Here is an 18,139-nt window from a genome sequence, read left to right on the forward strand (position 1 = left end):
AAACATCAAAAGATTGGTTTCAGAAAAGCAAAATGTTTGATCCCTGCTTAGTTGTGAACATTTACTCAGTGAAGGCATGAAAAGATACTTAGATGTGTGAAAGGAAGATGGCAGACTGAAAAGTAAAATCTGATGTGTGACAGGAGGAGATAGTCATCCTTCAAAGCCAGTGTATGCATATTTAGTCTCTAATTCCTAATAACCAAAGACATACAAGGTAGTGCTAAAGATCTTCAGAACAGCATCTTATTTTTATGTTGGAGGCTATTTACCGCAGTCACTCCCAGTAATGACTAATGTCTGGGTCAACACATAAAACATAATTATCTCTCTGAACACTGTTATCGTGACACACTTTGCCTGAGAATTAAAGAATGCTTTTTTCACCCCACACATTTAAACTTGCTTAAACCAAAAACATATCGCTTCAAGTAAATCTACCGTATTTATTCGAGTATAACGCGCAAAATTTTATACCAAAAAAAGAAATCAAAGTTTGGGTGCGCGTTATAAACGAGGGCTGGGGTGGCAGTGGCGGCCGGTCCATTGAGGGCGTACACGAATTGTGAGTTTGCACTGCGCCTTTTCCGGGCTGCAGCCGCTCACTGTACGCGACGCGGTGACGTTTTTTTTTCCTTCGCCCTCGTGTACAGTGAGCGGCTGCAGCCCGGAAAAGGCGCAGTGCAAACTCACAATTCGCGTACGCCCTCAATGGACCGGCCGCCACTGCCACCCCAGCCCTGCCACCCCCGAATTGGGTTTGCCGCTTCATTTCCTCGCCCACACATTACGGTAAGCATTGCTTTTGTATCCCGTTAATTCAGTGTTTTGCGTACCGTGTTCTTCATATTTTAATTGATATACTGGTACCCGTTAGACAAAATTTTATACCGATGTTTAATCGAAAATTAGGGGTGCGCGTTATACACGAGTGCGCGTTATACTCGAATAAATACGGTAGCTAGTTTCCCTAATGTATTTACTGCACCTAAAAATGATTAAAATGATTAAAAAAAATGAACTAATGGCATAGTTATCTTCTTGGTAAATATAAATGGTAGTTTATGGTTTCTGGATGGTAGAAACCCATTTCTCAATCAGTTAGGTTTCCTAATTGTAAAATATACATGAAATTTCCCCACCTACTAGATTGTAAGCTCTTCGGGGCAGGGTCCTCTCCTCCTGTATCACTGTCTGTATTAGTCTGTCATTTGCAATCCCTATTTAATGTACAGCGCTGCGTAATATGTTGGCGCTATATAAATCCTGTTTAATAATAATAATAATAATATACATAACAGAATGTGGTGAAATATGATTACAAGACCTTTCAATTATATATTTAAGTGAAAATGCATACCAGCATATCAAATGCTGAAAAGGAGAAATTGTATTTTATTTGTTTAAAAAATGTTATTAATTTTGATTTGATGCCACTTTTTTTTTTTTTTTTTATACAAAAGTTGAGAAAACAGACATGTTTACTGTTTTTCATGCAATGTTCACGGCCATCTAATATTAGGCCTGTGTGATCCTTATGTACTCAGTCATGTTACTGGGGCTCTGAGCATTGACTTTAGCTATTTGTTCAACCCACTTTCGATCTCATCACAATTCCTTAATATATATTTTGTCTTGCCCAGATTCTAAAGGAAAAGAAACTGCAGCAATGAAAGGAGACCTCCTGCGAGCTCGAAATATGAAAAGGTACATCAACCAGCTGACTGTTGCCAAGAAGCAGTGCGAGAAAAGGATCAAATTTCTTGGGGGTCCAGCATATGACCAGCAGGATGATGGAACCTCAGATGATTCAGATTCCCTCCAGAGCCAGAAGGTACTACCGTATACTACGCAAAACGTACTATATCAAAATCCAAGAAAGGTATTGGTTTTATTATTGCAGTTTGACAACTTTTTGATGTGGAGGCTGCATTTTCATTTTCATTTTTTTTTTTTTTGCCCCTCTCCTGCAATTGATACACTTCTGTCCAAGGGTGGCAATGCTCAATCATTTTTTTGTATTTATGGTACATTGTCATTCTAGGACAGAACACATCAGTTCATAGGAAGTTTGGAGCTCACAAAGTTTCTGTCAAGATCAACATTTTTTTGCACATTTAACAATAACAAAACTATTTTAATTGAATATAAAAAAGACAAAAAGAGAGCTAATGAGTAGCTCAATGTTGGTGATTATGATTTTTATTCATTTTTTTTTTAAACTTGAACCTTAGTTATCTGATATGTGGAAAGTACTAGTGACCGGTCTGACCCCAGAAAACCTAAAAACTTTTGTAATTATTCAGCACTCAAAAAATCGCAATGTCTCACAAGTACCTTGTAAGTTGCAGTCACTTGTGCCCTGTAATTATCAGTACAGTTTTTTGTACTGTACCCTGAAACATAAATGAAATGACAATGAAAGTAAATGATTTTATTAATCTACATGTCATTTTTTGTAGAAGGATGTTCTGTTCTAGATGAATAAAGTGGATGTTAAGATAAGTGTTATGAAATGACAAGCTGTGCACACTTCACCCTAGAGAATATAACCGCAGTCATATATTTTGTCTGTAAAAGGGCACATTGTGAAACTACAGTAAATAGTTTTATTATTAGAAAAGAGAATAGTAAAGTTCTAGAAACTACTAAAAATGTCAAAAACTGCACATTCAGTTATAGGAAATGAACAAGTGGAAAGGCCAACAAGTATGACAGTGGCTACTTGTAACAAAATTGCTTTGTAATTTCAAGGTGGGAAACCTTGTTTCACCCTTGTGGTTCCCTTTATAGATGAAGATGCTTTCCATGTATAGCAATTGCTATGTGTGTGTGAATATGCAGTAGTGTACAGTTGGGTCGACAGAACGAACAAGATTCCTAAAAGCTTAAAAGCAGCTTGTCTGTTATTCTACATGTTGACGTTAAAAGGTTGTCTACACAAAATTATATCTCTGTTAGAGAAGACCAGTGGCTGGCTTGGTATAATGCTGTGGGATTTCAGCATTGAGTGCATTGACGCCTACAATATAGAGACCACGACGCTGTTCCCATTCAGGTCAATGTAACAGGGTCTCTTTAAAGCTTAAATTAAATATTATTAATATTTTCATATTTCACAGCTGGTTTGTTCTGGTTTAAAAAGCCCTAAGATGACTTGGTGAACCAATAAGACCTGGATCTGTAGCCTGGTATACCACTCTTTAGCAGCTGCACAATTAGCTATTGTATTGCCAGATGGACTACTGTCTAATCCATTTTTTTTATAACTTTCAGATTATTCAGTTTGATGACATTATGGCAAACTCATCATTTAGAGAACATTTTAGAACATATTTGGAAAGGATTGATAAAAGAGCTCTTATCAGTTTTTGGGAGTCTGTGGAGTACTTGAAGAATGCAAATAAGGTGAAATAAGCATTTTACTATAGTTGTCTATCTAGATGTATGTATGTGTTATTCATTCATGCTTTGGGAACACTTTTTCCTTGATGTGTTACTTATATATCATGATGGGACTTCTTTTGTTATGGTTACTATTTGTTACATTTTAATTGTAAGTGCTTTTTCAAACAACTCCTTTACAAATGTTTCCTTTTGCAATACAAAGAGATTCTGCAATAAAACAAGGACAATGTACCCATTTTTCTTTTCCTCATTTAGACCAATAATAGTAACCAATACCCCTTGAATGCATACATGCCATTGGTTGGTTACATTTTATTATCAACACACCTAACACAGCTCTTTTATTCTCAGTCTGAAATACCTCAATTAGTTGGTGAAATCTACCAGAATTTTTTTGTTGAAAGCAAAGAAATACAAGTAGAAAAGCCACTTTACAAAGAAATCCAGCAGAGTCTTGTGGGCAACAAAGGAATCGAGGTGTTCAACAAAGTCCAAGCTGATGTATATGAGACATTGAAGGACAGGTTCTATCCCTCATTCATTGTGAGTGATCTATATGAGCAGCTGATTCGACAAGAAGACACATCCTCCTGCTTGTGTGTCTCTGATGACAAGGACGAAACGGTGAGTACCATGTATGTAGGTTTTCCATCTAATTGTGCAATGTGTGGAAAACAACTGGACCCCTAATTAGCAGCAGAGGCTCCCATTTTAATGGCCTAGCACAACAATCCGTCTATTAAGGGCTGCCTTTTGGGGCAGTGAAGAATCTTTGAGAGCTGGAGGTGTTTACCATGCACCTGTTTGCAGAAGCTGCTTTTTCAAAGCAATAATTCTTTCATTATTTATGCAGTATTTTCTTTCCTGTTTATGGAAGAGCTTCTATTTCATTTTGTGACTACTCAATTTTATGACTACTAGAAAACGTTGGACGTTTCCCAGTCAACATAAACGCTATCCGATAATGAGTTCATATATCTATTACTTATCACCTGATGGGTGATACCACCCTATGAAAAAAAATGCCATTCCAAACCTTGTTTTCTATAGGATTAATCACCGATTCAAACATCTGGTGTATTTTAAGTAGTGTTGTCTACAATAAGAATATTCTTCCTTTTTTACTTTTGTCATCCTCAGCACAAGAGAATAATCTCAAACTGTATTTGAAGCTAAAAAGGTGTGCAGTTAAAGAACCTATAAAACCCACTCTATTTCTCTTAGGAAATGTGCATTTATACACTTTAATTTCTACACTTAAGAGTAGAAATACTGTGAAATAATTTATTTGGCATAGTACACCATCTGTGCAAATAACTGAATTCTCTGTTGTGATGCAGAATCAGGTCTGTGAAAGTGGGGAGGAGATCCTCGATGAATGCACTAGTGGTATTACTGAACAGGCCAGCTATGCTGTCAACAAACTGCGACAGCTGACAGAGAAACTAGACTACAAGAAACAAGCCCTCAACTCTATCATCAATGCACCTAAACCTGACAAAAAGGTAATGCTAAACTAAGCTTCTCAGAAGGCAAGGGAAGCATTTGCTTTTTTTTTTTTTTTTTTTTTTGGGGGGGGGGGGGGGTTAAAATTAGAAGATTTGTATTACAGCTATTCATATTCAGAATAAAAGATCTACAGTGGCTTCATATTTTCCCAGGCCTCAATTTTCAGAAAAGCTGAAGGATTTAATCTCACTCAGAAAATAAATTGTATTAGATTAGAATGACTTCTAGTGCCTTCTGTGTAGAAATGTAAATATTAATGACTATATAAACTAAGCCTATTTGAACATGCAGTTTCAGAGATCTCATTGTGTTTGCAGCCAGGGCAGAAATATCCATGATTACGTGGGTAAAATGCAAAGTGAGTTAATACTACTTGGTGTCATGGAAACAGCAGGCTTGAGGCCTGCTAATGAAAGCTTAATTAGGCATATTTTTGGTAACCATGTTTCCATAGTTATTTATTAACTGTCTTTCATACCTTAAATTATTATAAGTATGATGTGTCCTTCTGGAAGTTAGTTTAATCCATCACAATCAGTGTGACCACTTATGTACACGGCCGTGTTCCCCCAGGAATCTTTATCAATCATCTTGTGTTTTGCTGCACATCCCAAGAAGCCTTGTAGACAAAATATATTTGAAGGAACAACACACAGGCTCTTTTAGTAATAGAACTGTTCTGTACTTCCTATCCTAGGGGGGCAATGCTCAGACACCCCATTGTATCTGCACAAGAGAAGCATGATAGGACTACAGAGTTGTGTTAAAATGGTGGACAGCACAAGAAATGATCAACTTTCCCTCTCTTCAGTGAGCTATAACAAAATAATTTCACCAGTATATTTACTAGGCCTAAGGGGACCAAAGGAAAGAACTTTATTGTTAGGGTTTATAAATCCTTTAAAAACCTGTAGTAAGAGAAGATACAGGGCCTGCCGTCATTGACCAATCAAGTATTCTAGTTGCCCGTGTAGTTTTACACTTGAAGTCACTGACCTGGAACAGACAGAAATGTTCCTAAAACTGTCTTGTAATTTCAAAGCACAATCGCAACAAATACATCAAGATATTCACATGCTTCAATTATTTTCTTATTCAGGCATTAATATGAATACTGAGTTTTACTGCAGAATTTCAGCCATAATGAAAGTTCTCATATGATCATCAAATTGTGTGTGTGTGTGTAATATATTTATATCTCTTTTTCTTGGTAGATGTAAGAAATAGCACCTTGCTTTTCATGGTTTTGGCTTTCTCACAGACGCACTCTGCAGACCTATTTTAATGTGTGAAATGAAATTTAGTGTATGGGGCACAGAATGCAAAAAAAAGCAAAAATTTGAAACGTGTAATTCATGCGCATATTCCCAACAATAATAATAATATTAACTAGGAAGCTTTGCACCCTCTGTTCCTAAAGACAAGTAAAAAATAGCAGAACTGCCCTAATAAAGTATTATTTAGCATCCTTCCTAGCTTGTTTAGCAGGTCAGTTCAACCTGTAAATGTGAACAATAAATGTATCACAACAGTAATAGAAAGGCAAGCCTGTGAAAACATAGATGTACAAATGTTCCTTAAAGAACATTTTTCTTAAATGGGTCATTACATTTATTAGGGAGTTTAAAAAAATACTTTGAGAACATGGTGAAATGCATTGATATTAAAAAAAAAAAAAAAAAATGCAGGAAAGTGAAATACAAAATAAAGTAGCTTAAGCGAGTGAATAAAACAGAAATGTCTTATGATCAGCCTTCTAGCCATCACCATCTTTGTCATCTGCTTTGGCTGTTGCTAATGAAAGGTTATTGGACATGAGGACTCTTCTGTTTAATGTATTGAAGGTATGAAGTAGGGGCTTCTGTTTGGATTATAAGTGGGCACCCTTTTATCATAAAGGCAAGCCACATAATGGCCACCCTTCTAAAATCAGCGCGAACCCAAAAGGATAACCATTGACATAATAAATATGCGCTTGTTTTCTCTTGAAAACCTGCTGTACAGCCTGCTGTAGGAGAACAGATTTGTATGAGTGGAATGCCAAGTTCTGCAGCTAGTCATATGCCATTTTTGTGTGGCTCAAAGAATTTCAAACTGACTGGCTGCTGTTTGCATGGTGCAGTAGATGTATATTAATAACTTCTATACAAATAACATGAATATTAGTGTATAGTAATAAAATTGTTAATTTGTTGTCAAATGTTTTCCCATGTTTACCATGTTCCAGGACAGCACTTGAGTGTGGCTTCGCCAACCTGTAACAGTACATATTTCACAATCTCTCCCTTCCTCCCTCTCCCTCTCTCTCTCTCTCTCTCTCCCTTCCTCTCTCTCTCCCTTCCTCTCTCTCCCTCTCTCCCCCCTTCCTCTCTCTCTCTCTCCCCCCCTTCCTCCCTCTCTCTCATCCTTCATTTTTTTTTTCCAACAGGCTCACTGGAACAATTGGATGATTGTACTGTCTGCTTTATTTTGCGTTTGTACTAGTGGCAGGGGACCCCTTACTGTCTAAACCTTTCTTTAACCAGGCCAGTGGTCTTGGAAGCTTGAGACAGGTAGGGAGGAGACACATAAACCTAAACTCAGGTTGTCCTGACAAGCATATTGGCAGGAAAAAATTGATTTTGCCTGAAGAAGCAGACTGACTGTCCCTCCATGGCTGGTATGTTTCCATTTAGATATCACAGCATCATTTCGATGTTTTTGTCTCCGAGATTGTGTCAATTACAGCAGGTATCTGTCTCTGCTCTAGAGGAAATAACTTCCATTCACTATAAAGAAAAGTGAATATGTTGTATATCTTCCACTCATCTTTTTTCAGGTTCTTAGTGTCATTCTTGGGAGCCTATGACTATATACATATGTCAGACACTCAAAGTCGAACTCATCTCGGACGAGAATCTGACATGTAGAGAGGTTGCCCAATGTAGTTTATGGATCCATCCTTGCTGTGAACAACCACAATAAAAGTCATAGAACAGAATGGCGCTCTGTGTAGGAGTTGATGGTTATCTTTAACTATACCACAGCTTTGGTGTAGTTGTAACATTTGATGGCTGTCTTGACATAGAATAGAGAATAGAACTCCTAGAATAGTGTTCGGTAGCTGGAAGTTTTTTCAATAGGATTTGTTGGCAACATCTTTTGTATACCATAGAAACTTATTGCATGGTGTTTTAGGTGGGCAGTTATGGTTACAGTTATTCTATTCTCATAAATATTCATATATACCTTTTATAATAGATACCAGTATCCGTTCATATCACCTAAAATTTTTCCAAAATCTTTTTGCTTTTGGTGTCGCTAGCATCCTACTTCTCTTCCCTGTCTGTTGCTATTAATGTACAGTGCTTTCTGTTGAGCCAACACAACACAGTTTGTAGTATTTAGGCTCCTCTTCAACACAGTGCTGAAATTTTAATTTTCTTTCTGTGGAACAAAGTTATCTTTCAGTTACTGAGATCTAGGTGATAAGTGCTCAGTTACTGAGATCTTGCCGGCCTCCCAGCCTGTGAAGACGTCACCATAGCAGGTTTGTAGAGCAACTACCAAGAGTCTCCAGATTTATGTCTGACTTAGCAAAGTTGGCCAAATTTTCCACCAGGCCCAAGGATTTGGAAGTGAAACACTGAAAGTGTTGTCCTGAAAGATGATTAAAGAAAACAAAGTTGATGACTACTTTTCTAAAAATCTTGCAGAACATGGGGATTCTCTTTCTTCTCTTATACTTGTGGTGGACTTGTTCTTCACAAATGTTCCAGGAATTGTGTTACCTGTTTTAAGCAGGTAGAACCCTGACCTGTAAAAGAATCTACCAGGTAACTAAATCCAAACTCACACAGTGCATTCATTCCACCAGGGTGGTCTAGAGAAAGCTAGGGAAAGGTAAGTATTTCCCTGGAGTTAGCAGTGATAATTCACCAGCACCTTTTTCGATCTATGAATAATGTTTACAGTTGTATTCCAAAATAAAACCTTTTCTTAAACTTGCAGTATTTATTTAGTTGACAATGCATAAACTGATTATTGGATTTTGGAATACAGTAAGCAGATATCTTGTGAAATTAGCTATTATTTTTTCCAATAACCAGCCACACTTCACATTTCCATGGCTCACGCTACAGTGCACAAGACAAAGAGATTCAGCCATGAGTGCAAAGTACTGCCAATCATGACTATATACTAAAATCCATGCTTGCATTATCATTAACTCAGCAACAACAGTCCTGTTGATGGAAACAAGGTTACTGTTTACACATAGCAGCAACAGTTTACAGCTTGAAAAGGGTTTGGGGGAGACCTGAAGTGTTGCTGGTATATGTAAAATGCTTACTTGCCTCTGCCAATTTGCATTTGCTTTTATGATTATGCAAAAAGAATATATAGTCCTTATTCTATAGTGTTTAAAGGTAATGACTAAATGGTTTCAGTTGAAAAATGCTAGTTTGTAGTATGTTTATTTCCCTAGTGTCTTTTTTTTTTTCAGCGTGACTAACTATGTAACTACTTAATCATAGATTGTTTCAAAGCTGAAGGATGAAATAGCTCTAATGGAAAAAGAGCAGAGTGACCTAGACCTTCATATTTCCCGGACAGACTTGTGGTGTGAGAACCTGGGCATGTGGCAGGCACTTATTAACATAAGTGAGGTGAGATATCTGGGGAAAAAAAACAATTTACCAAATAAAATCCACATGTCTGGTTTGTTAATTGTTTAGTGAGGGTGGATTTGTATATACTGCACATATTGGGTATTGTGATTATTTTTACAATGTCAATTCAAACTTTTCTTCATATACTATTTTCTGCAGTAGACGCTATAGTATGGTATCAAAATACAAATGCAGTCATGTGACAAATGATGGCGTCACTCCCCAAATAGCTCTATTTGTCTCTATTCAGTTGACTTGTCAGGTCAATGCAGCAACAATTGCAGCATACAGGATGTTTCCTTGTACACACTTCATTGGTGGCTTCCAGAAGCAAACAGCATGAGTATTTTTTGTGCTTGGAAGTTTAGAGAAGATATACATGTATATATCTTCCATTCTTCCATCTTAGCCCCAAAAATGTTGGATAAGGTATATACGGTATGTATGTTGTTTTTCTAACCCAGTGATTGTCATTATTGAAGTTACTGGCTTTGGAGTCTGTGTATTACAACCAGTGTTCATTGTGCAAGTTAATGTGACATGCAGAAACTCTATGGCAGCAATGCCTGGGGATGTTTTTTTAATTTGTGTGTGTTTTGAATATGCTTCATTTTACTGCATAAATTTGGTGTAGTCAGTTCTCAGTTATTCATGGATGCAAGTATGGACAAAAATTAATAGCACATTTTGAGGTAAAATAAGCACAATAAAGTTTGTGTTATGTGTATCGTTCTTTCAGAGGCTTCCATCCTCTGCCCTTAATTAGTAAAATAGCTAATGTAAATATGTTTTCCTAATTTCAGATTTGTAAAAAAAAAAGTCTTATTGTACAATACAATATTTACTTGTAAGAAACTGTCATACATCCCCAACGTGTTTTCATTAAATTTGGGTAATGTTCAGAGATTCTCGGTTAAAAAAAAAAAAATCTACAGCAAGAGGTTGTTATGGTAGCATATGAAATACAAAGTAACAAATAATTTTGTTGTTTTAGGTGTCTGAGGAAAATGGTGAGCAGATGCCACTGTATTTTGTGTTAGTAAGTTTGCCAGAGTCCACTGACCCAAACAAGAACTGGACTGTACTGAGGAGGTTGAGTGAATTCCAGAATCTGCACCGAAAGCTTAGTGACGTAAGTATGGTGCTTTACACACACACATACCTACACACCAAAATTCTCCTGCTATTCCGCTAGCCAAGTTTTTCTATTACTTCATAGTCCAGTTCTTATGCTCATGTTCCTGTTGTGGGTATTTTCTGCAATTGTTCGGCATGAGCATTCTTGATAGGTCTGTGGCCACACAGCCATATACACACAGCAAGCTGTAATGCCCTATTTCTTATGAGCATTTTTTCGTAATTACTAACCACTGCATTCCAGAAACACCCAACCAAAACCTGCTTTGATTTTTCGGGTTTACAACATATCACATCACATTCAAGAACTGTTTACTCTCTGACAGACATATGCCGCTTGATGTGCATTGTAACAAGTTAATTAACACGCACCACACCTGTTGGTGGTTCTGATATTTTTGTTGATCAACATATAAACAATAAAAAAAAAAAAAAAAAGAAAGGAAATTCCTTTTCTTGCATCTTTGTGACTAATGCATGTGTGCATGTATATCTTACCAATATTATTTCACAACTGAGGATTGACTTGCACCTTTTTCAGTCTTCAGATTTGCTTGTAGAATTAGGAAAAATAATTAAATGTATCATTCTACTAGAACATCGTACTGTTTGTGTGGCTAAATAAGGATCTAGAAATGGCTAATTAAAATACACCAAATTGTGTTGACCGTGCTTTACAGTAGTAATGCAATACTTAAGAATTCATTAAAAAAGTAATGTATATCCCAAGTCATGGCTGTAACTTCTAATGAAAGAATTTCCCATTGAGCACTCGTGGCATTGTAAACTTGATCAGTTCACTGGTTTTCTGATTACAAGTTTATCTGGAAAATAATGCATTTCTTTTTTTTTTTCTTTTCAGTGTTTTCCTTTATTGAAGAAAGTACAATTGCCTTCTCTCAGTAAGCTTCCCTTCAAATCTGTAGACCAGAAATTTCTAGAGAAGTCAAAAGCACAATTAAATAATTTCTTGGAGGTAGGTCCTATATATATATAAATATATATATAATCATATTCTAAATACATTACCACTTTGCTGTTTTACTGGATCCATATACTTGGTCAGTAGTAGCCCACTCCATTTTTATGTATAAATATGTAAAAAATAAATGCCAATGCCCTAGTGATATATGGTAATCTAGTTTTTGTGTATATACGCAGTGCCTATATGTACCCCTCTAACAACATACATCCCAAATTTTTAAAAGCTAAAAATATACCATTTACCTAGCAATATATATTTACAACAATGATGTTCTCGTTTGTAAACTCAACTGTATTTAGCAGCTGAAGAATATTATGCTTTATTTAATAGAGTTGTGAGGCTACAAAAGGGAAAAGTGGTCCTGGCTCTACTCACATGCATTCAACAGATAACAATAGCAAACTTTTTATCACTAACCATGATTTTTACTTTACTTGTAGACTTTTAGATAACGTACTGTATAAGTAACGTTTTTTATTTGTAAGCAGCATGGACCAGAGTACTTTTTTTTTATTTATCTAGAGATGTCCTAATACAGTATGCTTATGGAGAGATTTTGATCTTTTTTTTTTCTCTACAGAAGCTGCTTTCTGATGAGAGATTATATCAGAGTGAGGTACTCTATGCCTTCCTGAGCCCATCTCCCGAGCACCTCAAAGTTATCGATGTCCAGGGCAAAAAATCTTCCTTCTCGCTTTCCTCATTTTTGGAAAGACTTCCTGGGGAATTCTTTTCTCATCAAGAGGTGAGCGCACCCTATAAAGATTTACTCATTATATGTTTAGAGAATACTGTAGTGTTTAGGGCTGTACTATATATGCTAGTAATATATGGGTCACAAACAGTAGATGATCACAACAGAGATGGAGGGTAATAGTCCACTCTGGTCACTATGCCATTTCATTTCATGGTTCAGCAATGATATTTTCTCCAAGAGTTAATTGTAGTGATCAGCCAACTGGAATTATTACTGTATTAATATTGTGCCTAGAATTTTACTGCCACTTGCTGGTCATAGAAATGTAATCCTTTGTTGGAAATAGCATTTGTGGAAGAAAACGTTGACCTGTAAACATTAATAAACAGTTATCAATATGTGTGATCCTTTATATTTATTTATATATATATATACATATATATATAATATATATATATATATATATATATATATATAATATCACTTTACACTGTGACCATGCTGTATTGCCTAGATTATTTTACCACTTAGACAATGCTGAGCACTGTTCATGCTCGTGAGGACAAAAACTCTGAATTCATTTTAGGGTTTATCTTTCAAATACATGTCAAAGTTAACTTTGCACCATGAGCAGCTGTCAGGACAAATCTTTGTTCCTTCGTTTTATTGCACCAAATGCTTATTTTAATATATTTGCCTGAACTTCTTATTTGTTTAATATCATCACATAATGTTTTGGTGTGTTTACAGGATGAAACGGAGGAAGACAGCGACTTATCTGATTATGGAGATGATGTGGATGGGAAGAAGGATGCCGTGGCAGAGCCATGCTTCATGCTGATTGTGGAGATTTTTGAGCTGCGAGGAAGTAAGTGTTGAACACAGTATTGACACAGTACAGAGGCATTTGATTTTCTGAATACCATGATGATTGTGCAATGTTGTATTCTTTATAGGTGTTGCACCTGTCATACAGCCATTCTTAACACTAGTTTTTTGTTGTTGTTGTTAGCTAAATTATATTAAGATGGCTACTGCAACACTGACATCTACAGGAAAAATCTGAAAATTTTAATTCATGAGTGACAAGGGTATTTTGAAGGTTGTATTTGTACACCTGTGTTTGCACTTTGTGTCCTTGTTGGGACCCTTTTATGACCTGCACAATATTCCATAGACTGGGTATAGAGCAAAGATAATGCACTAAATCTTCTACATCACAGTCAGATCTGGAGACCTTGGTACCGGTTTGTCCCAAAAGATTTTCCAGTTTCTTAAGTGAGAGAAATATTGTTCATACTATCCATAGTATTGATTAATAAATGGCAGCATAAGTATCAAGAGTAAGGAGTGTTATCTTTCTTAACAAGATTTTCTGTTTCATTACAGTGTTCAAGTGGGTGAGAAAGACGCTAATTGCACTGGTACAAATTACATTTGGAAGAACCATAAACAAGTAAGCTATGGCTATATCTTTATAGTTTTAAATATATATATTATTGGTGATGTTTAAAGATCAGAGTGGACTTCATCCAGCATGACTGGTTTGGTAGTGGGTCAGTGATAGTCCTGAGGTTGCAAATCCTTGGAAGATGGCCACACAGACCCCCACATGCTAGCCAACTGCACCCTGACTGCTGTTTAGATACCAGGATAAAATCCTTAGAGCCATTGCCAAACCTTCTACAGGGCCGAAGTTCCTCCTGGCGTTAGACAATAACTGCCTTTGTGTGACCTGAGTGTGTGAGCAGTTCTTGGATAACAAAGACATTGATGTCATTGACTGACCCCCACCTCACATTGCCCAGACTTGAATCTCATAGAAACCCTTTGGAACATTGTGTCAGCACATCTGACTCTGCTGTTGGCACCCAATCCAGGTGTGGGTGAAGTTCTTCTCAGGATAACATCTACCTGGGTATTCAAGAGAGGGAATAGCATCCTTTTGCAGATATCACCCGTTTGTTGTCAAAGAACTAAAGCTAACCCACAAAGCAATAAAAAAAAATATTTATAAATTAGGTTACATATGTCATTCAGATACAAAGGGAGGCAGCTGAATCATAGAGCAAACAAAGTAGATTCTTATGAATCTGTTGTATATTTCCCTTCTAATAGTAATGTTCTTTGAAGAAGAAAAAAATCCATGCTGGGCTATAGACCGCTGAAAATCTGTTGTGTCATTGCAACATTCAATTATTTATCCCTGTCTTCCTAAGATCACCTTGTCATTTTGGATGAAAAGCCTAGGAATAATAAGCAGCCAAGCAGGCCAGTACTTTTCTGTGATGTACATTATTGCCCTTGTACTTTTTTTTTCTTTCAGACAGATCCGGGACACCGTAAATTGGATTTTTAGTGAACAGATGCTGGTTTACTATATCAATGTATTCAGAGATGCATTTTGGCCAAATGGAAAATTAGCCCCTTCAAAAACCTCAAGAACAGAGCTGCAGTGTCAGGAAACAAAGCAGAAAGCACAGCAAAAATTACTTGAAAACATCCCTGGTGAGCTAACTGCTATGATGGGGTTGTATGGTGCATTTATATACAGCAGTGTCCTTACTGTAATGCTGCTATTATTGTCTTGAGTAAATATGCACTCAGACTTTTACCAACCCTTTCTTCTCCATCAGGTCTGGTCTGCTATGGAGGTGCATGGTAGGGCTTGTTAACAGTGTGCAATCATAGAAGCTGCATGACCTCACAGTGTATCGTGAACACCAGTCGTTGTGTTCTGCAGAGCTCATGTTGGCTGACATTGTATTTCAGTCTATTTTGTTATACAGGTAATCCCCAGGTTACATACAAAATAAGGACTGTAGGTTTGTTCTTAAGTTGAATTTGTATGTAAGTTGGAACAGGTACATTTTTTTTTATTAAATGCAATTGGGGCAGATGTTTGTCTCAACATAATATTAGGCAGGGTGGTGTCAGTTATTGTATAAAACCCTGACTGTGACTTAATCACAAACAAAGCAAAAAAACAAAGCAAAAATAACAAAAAACTTAATGGAGCCTTGACATGCATTAACTTCTGGAGCAAGCTGTGCTTTGATATGCAAAAAGAAACTGCAGAGTTTCTTGGTCATTAAAGAGTTTGCAGAACTGCAAAAGACTTCTTCTGCAAGTAATGCGCACCGCCTCTCCCCTCCCCCCCATCATGCCACCGTCTTTTACATCAACGAGCAGGGAAGTCCCATTCATATCTAGGAGTCGTCTGTATGTCAAATGTCCTTAACCTACCTGTATACAGTTGCGTGAAAAAAAGTGCACCCCCCCCCCCTTTTTAGGGCTTTCTGTGGTCTGGCCTTTAGCAGATTCTAAAAATATTTGCACAACAGATTCTACCATGTCATTATTTAACAAAAATGACGCCAATAAGGAGAAGTCATGTGTGCCGCCTCTTTACATTTCTTCAGATCCTAAAGGTTTGTGGGCAGCTTTCCTAAGGTCTTGCCACACTATTTCGATCAGATTGAGGTCCAGACTTTTATTGAGCCATTGCAACGCCCAAATATTTTTCAGCCATTGTGGTGTGGATATTCAGATGTGCCTTGTGTAGCGCAATACACAAAGACCGTTAGCATATTGTGGTGCTGAATGTGTTGATACAGACCTTTTATAGCCAGCCTTGTATTGTAGTTCATTTCAATTGCTCCTCAATGTTTATTAAATGGTGAGCTTTAAATTTCTGACATAACACGTAGATTTTAAAAACCAGTTTCTGCTTTTTGGTTTGTTGAAAGCTGTTATAATCTTCATCAAAAATGGTTTGTCAGATGTTTTTCACTTTGGTCTCTGCTGGAACAAAAGTGCTATTTCTTTTCAACAAGTACCCCTAAAAGTTATAGCAATACTGTTATGTTGGCATACACATCAATATAATAAAGTAGCTCATGTCTTCCTGTTTTCAGATGCCCTTCAGAACTTGGTCGGACAGCAGAATGCACGTTATGGTATAATCAAAATATTTAATGCACTTCAAGAAAATAGAGCTAATAAGCATCTACTTTATGTAAGTGAAACATATTTCCCTAATTGTGTGTAAGTTTCCTTGTTTGTGCAAAGTTCATGAGTGGACGATTGGTAATACCTCTCCTCTTATCTGAGGAACCTGATATTTAATGTCTCCTCACCACCAGCAATCTATTACTAGGTAATAGAAAGGCCATTCTGGCTATGGGTAAACATGAGAGAACACTTTATTGAATCTGATTAGCATGCCAGTCTGTCTGTATCCATGCCTCTCTAGTCTGTGAGCTAAACTTGCTGAAACATGAAATCTACATGATCCTCAGCTCCATTTTCCCAGTATTTTTACTGGTCTGTCCCCAAAATGCAGTATATAAGGTCTGTTTCCTTATGTTTCCAGAAATATTTAAAAAGGGTTTACTGCTGTAATTTGTTTTAAAGCCCAGTTGAAGTGCTCTATAACCTAGCTATATACTAAAGCAGAAAAGCACATCAAATGTCTAAATGTTGTTGGGCTTTAATTTTACTTTATAGTGCCAACCCAGAATCCACAGCAAAGAAGAAATGCTGCAGTCTGTGAGAAAGATGCCCTGACATTCTCTTCTTTAGAACTCAGGGATTATTAGCGTTGGTGATTGAAGATCTTTAGCATGGAGAAGGTCAGGTCATACCTGCAATGGTCCTTTTGCTGTTACCTGTGCCATCTCTGTAATTTGTGGTTTCATGGTGGCATTGTTGTACAGTGGAGACAATTTGCACTGTGCTACACTGGTTTGGAATAGTTTAACATTTTCATTAATGTACCCTCTTGCCTGTATGGTGGCTGAAGTGCTTTTTATCCCCTTTTTGTTAAATATCAGAATAAATAAACATGTAACCATATTAAACTGCTTACATTTTAGGAAAAAACTACTACAGTACTTACTAAGTATTACATTGGTTAGTTATGCAACATAATTAATAAGACTAATATCAGTATGCTGTCAGAAGACGACCAAATGGTCTGTTGAGTCTGCCTCTTTTATAATGATTAAAAAATGTATGAACCTATGTTTGTCCAAAGCATTGTAATATTTATTTTATTATGATGCCCTCCCTACCTTCTGTAAGTCTGTTGTAAGCGTCAAGTACTCTTTTAGTAAAAAATACATTTTACGATGAGTTTTAGATTTTATATTGCTAGTGTGAAGTCATAGGGCTCATGTTTTTGATCCCAGCTTCTTACTGAAAATATTGCTCTCCTGGACTTTCTTCATACTCTTAATGTATTTAAAGGTTTCAGTCATGTCCCCTTTTCTCATTTTTCCTCAAATTTTCACATATCCAGGATAATAAAGCATTTATTGTGAGGTCCCAAAACTAGACACACCTAAAATATTAGGGGAATTGGAACTTTCTTCACTGGCTCTGCATCAAATGTTGTTAGGGTAACTTTTCTCTAAATGCATCAATAAAATTGGAAACATTGAACTGCAGATTCTACTATTTTGACCAATCACCCAGCAATAACAAATTGTGCTCTATGTTAGAAACCCTTCCAGAGTCAGCCCTTTTGTACATCCTAGTGTCATTAGCAAATAGTTCTACCTTACTCGGTGAACAATCACATGAATTGTATTATTAATATTGTTTATTTTTGAGATCCCATAGTATATATGTAATTTTTTTTTCTGTAGACTATATACATCACACAGAACTTGGCAAGCTTCTAATAGTTCCACATTGAACAGCTAGTCATTTGCTTGTTTTTAACTCACACCAGAAAGATGAAAGGTGAAA

General features: G+C 36.7%; 1 protein-coding gene across 2 annotated transcripts in view; it reads left to right on the top strand.

Annotated features, from left to right (window-relative positions):
* The window catches only part of SNX25 (sorting nexin 25), a 77,156-nt gene that overhangs the window by 58,293 nt on the left and 724 nt on the right, over positions 1–18,139 (top strand). Inside the window, exons 7-18 of one of the 2 annotated variants that reach the window (XM_072406139.1) lie at positions 1,644–1,834; positions 3,277–3,408; positions 3,760–4,032; positions 4,749–4,913; positions 9,432–9,563; positions 10,561–10,698; positions 11,566–11,679; positions 12,269–12,433; positions 13,136–13,253; positions 13,775–13,841; positions 14,712–14,893; positions 16,303–16,403. In XM_072406139.1, the coding sequence (XP_072262240.1) occupies positions 1,644–1,834; positions 3,277–3,408; positions 3,760–4,032; positions 4,749–4,913; positions 9,432–9,563; positions 10,561–10,698; positions 11,566–11,679; positions 12,269–12,433; positions 13,136–13,253; positions 13,775–13,841; positions 14,712–14,893; positions 16,303–16,403 (1,778 nt within the window). The remainder of the gene's footprint in view (positions 1–1,643; positions 1,835–3,276; positions 3,409–3,759; positions 4,033–4,748; positions 4,914–9,431; positions 9,564–10,560; positions 10,699–11,565; positions 11,680–12,268; positions 12,434–13,135; positions 13,254–13,774; positions 13,842–14,711; positions 14,894–16,302; positions 16,404–18,139) is intronic. The other variant, XM_072406140.1, reaches the window with a different exon arrangement.

The sequence above is a fragment of the Pyxicephalus adspersus genome, chromosome 3 (assembly GCF_032062135.1).
Source record: "Pyxicephalus adspersus chromosome 3, UCB_Pads_2.0, whole genome shotgun sequence".
NCBI classification, from domain to species: Eukaryota; Metazoa; Chordata; class Amphibia; order Anura; family Pyxicephalidae; genus Pyxicephalus; species Pyxicephalus adspersus.